This window comes from Trachymyrmex septentrionalis, unplaced genomic scaffold, assembly GCF_001594115.1.
Source record: "Trachymyrmex septentrionalis isolate Tsep2-gDNA-1 unplaced genomic scaffold, Tsep1.0 scaffold24, whole genome shotgun sequence".
Classification (NCBI taxonomy): Eukaryota; Metazoa; Arthropoda; class Insecta; order Hymenoptera; family Formicidae; genus Trachymyrmex; species Trachymyrmex septentrionalis.
In genome coordinates, this window is record NW_017305397.1 from 2,232,165 (window position 1) to 2,240,688 (window position 8,524).

General features: G+C 28.6%; 2 protein-coding genes across 5 annotated transcripts in view; one reads left to right on the forward strand and one right to left on the reverse strand.

Annotated features, from left to right (window-relative positions):
- The first annotated feature begins 293 nt into the window (after window positions 1-293).
- Window positions 294-4,161, forward strand: LOC108748735. The gene is made up of 6 exons (XM_018487036.1): window positions 294-670; window positions 1,913-1,964; window positions 2,175-3,356; window positions 3,458-3,557; window positions 3,660-3,759; window positions 3,824-4,161. Exons 1-6 carry the CDS (start codon window positions 565-567, stop codon window positions 3,880-3,882), a joined length of 1,599 nt encoding a protein of 532 aa, XP_018342538.1. The 5' UTR covers window positions 294-564; the 3' UTR covers window positions 3,883-4,161.
- Window positions 4,162-7,872: 3,711 nt separating this feature from the next.
- LOC108748607 (receptor-type tyrosine-protein phosphatase N2) overlaps window positions 7,873-8,524 on the reverse strand; it is a 15,636-nt gene continuing 14,984 nt past the window's right edge. For all 4 annotated transcript variants that reach the window (XM_018486851.1, XM_018486850.1, XM_018486848.1 and 1 more), the window contains 2 exons: window positions 8,278-8,331; window positions 7,873-8,207 (listed from right to left, as the gene is read on the reverse strand). In XM_018486851.1, coding sequence (XP_018342353.1) covers window positions 7,937-8,207; window positions 8,278-8,331 — 325 coding nt within the window. In that variant the 3' untranslated portion in view covers window positions 7,873-7,936. The remainder of the gene's footprint in view (window positions 8,208-8,277; window positions 8,332-8,524) is intronic.

The window sequence follows — 8,524 nt, forward strand, 5'->3', positions numbered from 1 at the left end:
CTCAGATATATTTTTTATTTTTCTTTCTGTAAAATTTCAAAAATCAGTCGGAATTATATCTATGGTGTCCACTAGACGGTCCTGAACTCCTGAGTTTGTATTTGTAACACTTTTCAATGAGTTTCAGAATGCAACCTGCTCATCGATTATTACTTATGGATCCATAAATAAGAATCAATCGCTCAGTGAATAGGTATTCCGAAATTGATTTTAAAAATGTGTTGCAATCTTTCTGTTGCTGACTGTACATATATGACACATCTGATACATGTCATCATATACATACATATGTACATACATACGTACACACATACGTAACGGTAAAATAAACTGTTATGGCGGAGTGAGTTGGAATGTGTTGGAATGTGTCGGAATGTTGATGATCGGTATAAATAAATATTAAAGAAAATTGTATAACTAATCAGTAAAGATACATTGTGAAGACAGTCGCGTTTACGCACTTACGATTTTTTGAGAACAATTTAAGCATTCATTGAGAAAACAGGGAAGATACATCAGATACACGTGTTGCTCCGAAAAGATCGAAGTGTACTTCAAACAATAATGTCAATAATTCTGCAGTTTAATTGTCTGACGCAGAACGAGACTGCGAGAAAAGCAATGGAGAGCTACGTTGAAATCTTACAAAAAGCATTTGAACATTATCAAAGTAGGTATATATTCTTACTGTCGTTTATATCTAATTAATATTCTTTTTCTATTAAATATTAAAGGAATGTTAAAATATTTGAAAAATAACATTTATAATATTTACTACTCACATTTCACACGAATTTATGTATTTTTGGAATCATAGAATTGATCAATTTAGAGTTATAAATACTTTGGAAAACTTTCATATAGAAATACTCAAGTAAGATTAAGATTGGTTATTTAGTCAGATCACATTTAGTCAGTTCTGATTGGCCTGCCATGTTCAGTATAGTGTTTAAGATAGAATGAGATAAACGCTTAAGTCATAAGATATATATATATATATATAAAGTGCGTCGGAGAAACGTTATTAGCGCTATATGTGTCATTCTATTTTTGTTTTACGTTTAATTAACGATGAAGATAGAATGACAAAATTAATAGCGTCTCGATCCTTGATCGCATCTATGAGATACATGGATATCTCATTCTATTATCTTATGCATTATCTATCAGCTATCTCATTGTATCTTATTTTTATGGTGTTAAAGAGAGAGAGAAAGCGCTAAGATGCTGAATGCAACAAGTGTAAGCAATGCGAACAAACCCAATATATTCGCTTTCTTTCTTTTCAATGCCCGAATATATATTTATCTCTTTTTAAGTACAAAAATTTTTAGGGATTTTAAGCTGTGTGAACACATCACAAATCACCTGAGGTTGTCACGTTATGTGCACTTTTTGCACTCGGCATCTTCGCTTTCTCTTTTCAAGACCAAATATATATCCATCTCATTTTAAGTGCAAAAATATTTGAGGATTTCATGAACAGATCTATGAAACACGCGAAAATATTAAATTTGATTTATGCTGCTATCTGCAGTCAATAGATTGTCGCGAAATCCTCAAATATTTTTGCACTTAAAATGAGATGGATATATATTTTGCCTTGAAAAGAAAGAAAGCGAAGATGTCGAGTGCTAAAAGTGCAAGCAACGCGACAGATCTAATCTGAATCTTGTAATAAGTACTGCTAGTAAATTTTTGAACGATTATTCAATTATACAAAATTTACTAAATCACTAGACCAAGCATTGGAAAACGCGTCAAAATTTAAACATTACGATATGCATTAATGCTTTTTGAAAACAATTTTCTAAATTAAGTCATGCCGCTAGTTAAATATTTAAAAACTATTTATGTACTGAATTGTTTATATAAGCGATTTGTATCATTGTTGTAATATTTTGTCTTACAGATTTGTGGGAAAATTATATAAAATTGCAGGAAAAGTATAAACAGTGTAATGCGTGAGTTTACAATTATTGTTTATTTATATAATTCACATTTATATAATTTAGATTCTAAGTCAAAATTATTTATAACTTATATATATAATATATAACTTAATAAGTTCTAATAATATTTTACTAATGTGTATAAAAGTATGTGCATGTTGTGTATCATATACATATATCATATGTTGTATAATATATACGTATAAACATATTATTTTGTAGACTGCATTCTTCGTCTCAAGTGACGATTGATACAAAAATAAAAAATGAAGCAACTTCGCAACAGTCGCAACAGTCGAATAACGCTGATGGACAAGAAAATAATAGTACTCCATCTTATATTCCATTATTGAGATTAGTTACAAATTCGATTGATCTTAATTCCGATACAAAACCGAGTCTGTCAGATACAAGTGAATTTTTGCACAAAGATACCAACGAAAATAATCGGCCAGAAAGTCCAATATTTTCTAAAATATGTGCAAAAACTGGCGCTAAATCTGCAAAGAAATTGCGTTTATCTAAAATGTTATGCAGTGACTCAACTTCAGATATGAAGACACATCATGGTGAAAAAGTTTCTTCAAAGTATGATCACAAATTAGAAATTAGTACAACACATCATGTGGAAACCACATTTTTACCAGATGGAAAAAGATTGAAGCAATCTCGACTTGCATTTCATCCAGTCAAAAGTAACGAAAATACTATATTAGCCTCAAGTATACATAAACATAAGCCAGCTAGTAGATTGTATAATGTCGAACAGAGTTTTACTGAAGAAAATTCTATAGTAAATGCTAAAGAAATTTCTACTAAAAATACAAGTATTACTGCAAGTACTGAAAAAAGTGCTACAAATAACAGTACTGAAATTTCTGAGGATGTGATAGAAGTCAGTCCTACACAGAGAAATATTACATCTAAAGTTAAGCGACGTTTAAAATTGAAGAGGAAAAATCTTGCAAGACTTATAATAAAAAATTCTCCGAATAAAAATAAATATCTTAATCATAGACCTGATCCTAGTGTTGTTCCAGAGATAATAAATGTAGATTTTGGGTTATGTCCTTCGCCGAAATATACTTCTACACAAATAGATGATGATAAATCCTTAATGAATACTACAGTTAATACAGCGAAAGATAAAGTTAGCACACATTATCTTTCACCAATAAAAATAGATAATAAAACCAATGTTCAAATTAAAAAATCTATTGAAGCTCAAAAGGAAGATCTATTATTAATACAGAATCTTAATAAAGACTTTGCCTACGAAGATGAATTTTTTGATGTACCAGTAACTACAAAGAAAAATGACATGGATAATTTAAAGGACGAAATACGTTCGGATGATTCAGAAAACAAGCCACCTGAAAAAAAGATGTTGAATAAATTTAATGTGTAGGTATTAATTGTTAGTTAATTTTTATTTGTATTTATTGTTAGTTAATAATTGTGTAAGTTGCTTTTATATATGTATCTAATGAAAATATTATTTACAGATTTCCAAAAAGAAAGGCAGATGTTTCAGAACAGCTCAACATGCGATGTAAAGCTGATAGAGAAAAATTAAATGGTTTGGATTGCTGGGAATGCAGAAAAGTAATGCATAATATTAATATGTATAGTTACAATATTAAAATGTATATTACAAAAAGCAATACTTTTTCTGTAGAAAAATAATTCATATTATTTGATTTTCAGTATTATCAGAATTTATCACTGTCAAAAGAAGAATTAAAAAAACGATTGAACCAATGCTCACGACATCGACACAAGTACGAGAGGCCAAGTACACCAGAAGGTATAAAATTTTATTTCCTTACCTTTTTTATTAGATATTATGATAAAATATAATCTTTTTTAAGGTTTTTGGGATCCAGAATTTCCTGAGACGTTGTCATGCATTTATCAACAAGAAAATTGAAGTATGTTTTGTCATTTAAATCTAATTTCTCAAGATTTTAACATGACTTGAGGTAGAAGTTTATTATTATAATAATATAGCGTGCACAATCTTTCATTATTTTCATTTTAAGTTAATTGGGTTTGTTATGATTATTTCTATTCTACATGTGTTACACACATTCGAATAAGAAAAAGACTATGAGGTACTTCAACCTGTCATTGATGCAATTGGCCAATTCCAACTAATCATTGATTAAATCGGAGTTGGTCGAAGTGGCCCTATAAAAGATTAACGATTCCAGAATAGAATTTCGTCTACATATTCATTTGTACATAATTATATATCCTAAACATTAATGATCGATAAATAGAAAAAATATCATAATTCTATTTCTTAAAATAAAAATCTTAATATAAAAATATTAAATATATAAAATGTTTACAATAAAATGTACTTGTTAAAATATGAACAAAAAGAAATATATAAACATATTCATGGCTTGAACATAGATCGATTTATTATTTTACAACATATATATATATAGTATTATATATTGGGTAACATAGTATAGATTTATATAATTATCATTTATATATATATAAGTCATCCCTTTACATAAAAATATAGAATTTGTTTTGTGAGTCAGTCGGTGCTAAAGAAGGCTAATCAAACTCAGTTGCGGTGACCAAGCGAAGTTTGACACAGTTTTAAGGTACATTAGTGTTCCTGCTTTTCAAAATCCTCTCTAAAATAATATTTGCATCATGTAACGCTGTTAAACAATTAATTATAGGCTAGCGAAACATTAATTCTTAAACCTATCACTGATTTTATCTAATACCAATTTCGACATAGCTCCCAAAAATATATTTAAATAAAAATTCTAGTATCTTCCGTTTTCAATATTTTTTCATTTCTAAAAGCTCATATTTCTCGATAAATAAATAGATGTTACAAATACATATATTTATAGAAAATAATAAACGTAAAAAATTTTAATACGAATTTAATCGCCGAACAGTAATAAAATAGTGATATAATATTAAACGTACATACATTTACGTATGTAAATCTCCATTTCCATCATTTAATCATATTCATCAAGCTATATAATTTCTCAGCAAAACGATCACACGCACACATAATACTTTAAAACATCAAGTCATATTACCGATTTTTTTACAGTAATAATACTTGAAAATAAAATGTTGATTCATGATTGACTAGATCATTTCGTAATACAAATTTACGCGATTTTTTGTCTTCTTTTCTGCGAGTTGATTTAATAGGTTGTAGCTGTCCGATCGATCATTCGCGTACTTAAAATATATATCTGATAATTCTATAGTATATAATCTCATATTTGATATATACTTTCACGAATGATCCAATTTGTTTATAAAATAAATATACAGAATATTAATTTTTTATGAAAGAAATAACGAAGTTAATTAGAAAATGGCTATTTCGAAAATGTATACAACTTTATTAATGTAAATTCTATATTCTGTCATATATACGTATATTTTGGTACCGTGCAATTGACTTAGCTGATTGGTTTACGCTGATTTTAATTATTATTTATTGAATTTGAGATTAAAAAATTCATCTATTTTAAAGCTATTTTAAAGCACATTAATCGAAGGGCACGTAGGAGTTAACGTAATTCAGTGTACATAAAAATCTTGTCTTTTTTTGAATGTTTTACAATATAACAGGAACGTCTTGTTACATTTCGCAAATATGTTTTACATTATAAATAAGTTGAAATAATTATAAACAAGAAATAAAATGCTCATGTGTATTTAAACAAAAAGATAAGAAAAAGTCTATGAACAAGCAAATAAGATGTATATTTAATAATAACTTTTAATATTATTACAATAAAAAGAGATAGGACTTTCGGTTAGCCATTTTCAGCCATCATAAAGAATTAATTCATTACGCAAATCTTGAATAACATTAATTATTAAACACAAATTACGCGAGGCATATCACAATTTTATAAGCAATAATTTCCTTCTTACGTTGATTACAACGGCCCGAGTGTATGTATGTACATATACAAGTCCATGTAGACTGTACATGCTCGTTGCATGTAGACATGAGTTGAGCCAAATGTTAAAATACGGAATAGGTCGCAAAGCCAAGATGTCAATTGCATATGGATACCCAATATTAAATTGTCATTTTGAGAGAGAGAGAGAGAGAGAGAGAGAGAGAGAGAGAGAGAAGTTAATTACATTCGTTAATTTTGAAAGAGTTAAAGTTAAAAAAATGAGCTTGCAGTATGTTTATAGTATTCGATTTCTCGTGAACATCCTTCATGTTAGCGCTTCGAGATGTGATTAATGTTATACAAGATTTGCATTTATATGAATTAATTCTCTGATGGCTGAAGATCGCTAAGTAAGCCAAAACGTTCCACCCCTTTTTGTTGTATTAGTAATATTACAAGTTAATTATTATAATATACACCTTACTCGTTCATAGGCCTTTTCTTATCTTTTTATTATTTAAATAATTATAGTTTAATTGACCGGTATGTGACGCATTTCTAATAAAGTTTTAAAATTTATATAGATGATTTATATAGATGATTTTAATATAAATAATAATTTTATAGACTTTCTACGAAAAACAATATATTTTGTTCACGTTAGATAATAAAAATCTCGGTCTGTATTAACACCGCATATTTAATACTAAATGCAGCCAGTCTGATCGTCAGTCCATGATTAATAATGAACTGAATAATAATATAATTCTTGAATTCTTGTATTAAATAAATAAAATCTCCAATAAATAAAATCTTAAACGTCCGCGTTTAATAATAAAAATCGAGGTACTAGTTAGACTTGAATCTATTAGTATAAAATCTTCCGTTGTTTCATCGATCGATCGTACAGTGTAATAATCGTTCAGTTGACGATACATTGTGTATGTCTCAAGGAAACACCTAACGTATCCAATTGTCATTCTGTTGTCTACAAATATTTGATCCTTGAAATAGGCCGCGTTTGAATGAGCGGAAGAGGACGTTACGCGATTAGTCGATGTAATAAAACAGTACCATCTTACATCAGTAAAAGAAAAGATTTAAGATTGATGCACCATGTTAATATTTCACACTGTTTTAACATATACATGTATCGCTCTTACTTTCCTTCTCTTTATATATTGTTCTTAAATTAAAAGTGTTAAAAGTGTATTTAACTTAATACTTCTCTTCAATATATTCTCATTATAGAAGTTTAAATCGACTATCATTCTTTTCGTATTTTGGGGAAATACAATCGGAATAAGAAAGAAGCTCGCGATGATTGGTGCACTCTAAAACTAATCACGCGAAGGTGCGGGTCAATTGGGAAGTACCGAGCGTGTAGAAAATTTCAACGAAATTCCAACAATCGATTGATTCACTTTTTACTCCAGTAGGGTACATCGTAGTAAACAGCTAGTAAAAGTATTTAGCTTTTTCATGAAACATCGAAATTAATAGAATAGATACCTTTTATCCTCGTTCGCGTCTTTATTATAATTATTTTAACCTTAAACAGTATAAAATAGCCGACATGTAATTATATAATAAAATTTCTCGTACATCCTAGATAACATGCATGTTGCAGAAGATATTTAAAAGACATCTTTTAGACATCTTTTAGACATAAAACACCCAAAAAAAGTCTTTTAAGTATCTTATGCAACATAAATGTTATCTAGGACTTCTCTTGTAACTAAATTTTGAAGAACGGAACATCAAATATTTCATTGGAAAAAAATATTTTCTTAAGTTTTCACACACACACACACAGAAAATTTGTAAACAAACATAAAAAAATAAAAAAATCTAATTTTCTAAATCTAAATCTATTAATAACCCAGAAAAAAATGTTATATATGGACATATTTTATATATAATTATGTATAATTGTATGTAAAATATATCAATTTTATATATAATTATATATAATTTTATATAATTATATATGAAACGTTCTTCCTCGGGAAAGATGTTGTCAAGCCTGAATTTTATATCGTTTAGGATTAAATTTGCGTCGTAACTTTAGCTTTACTGCTCCGATTTCGTGGGTGGCGAAGAACCGGTAGCCGTAACGGATTTCTCATTTGACGATACGGGTAAAGCCTTGAGAATCGCATGTACCTCTTCCGCCACTGCCATGAGGACGAACTCGAACTGTTGTTTCGTAGCAACCATGTCAGGTCTTTGATCTCTAATATGCTCGAGAGTAGCTGCGATATCAATTTCCTTCGCTCCCTTCGTCATACGGTTTAGGACCATGTCGATCAAGCAGTAAGTACCAGTTCGTCCAGCTCCATCACTGTGAAATGATTAAGTATGAAGATACACTGAACATTACACTGATATTTTAAATATAAAAATATAGATACCTGCAATGCACGACTATCGGGCAAGACCTTCCACGATATGATTTATTAACTTTCCTAGAAAGAGAAAAATCAAAATAACTTTAAAAGCTATTTTTAGACATATAAAAAAAATAGTATTTATCATTCTTTTCTTGAATTCTTAATAATATATAAATAATTATGTACAAAACATATTTTTTTCAATTAAATCGTTCGATTTAATATTTTTATATAGATATATAATAATATAATCTTTTAAACAATTACA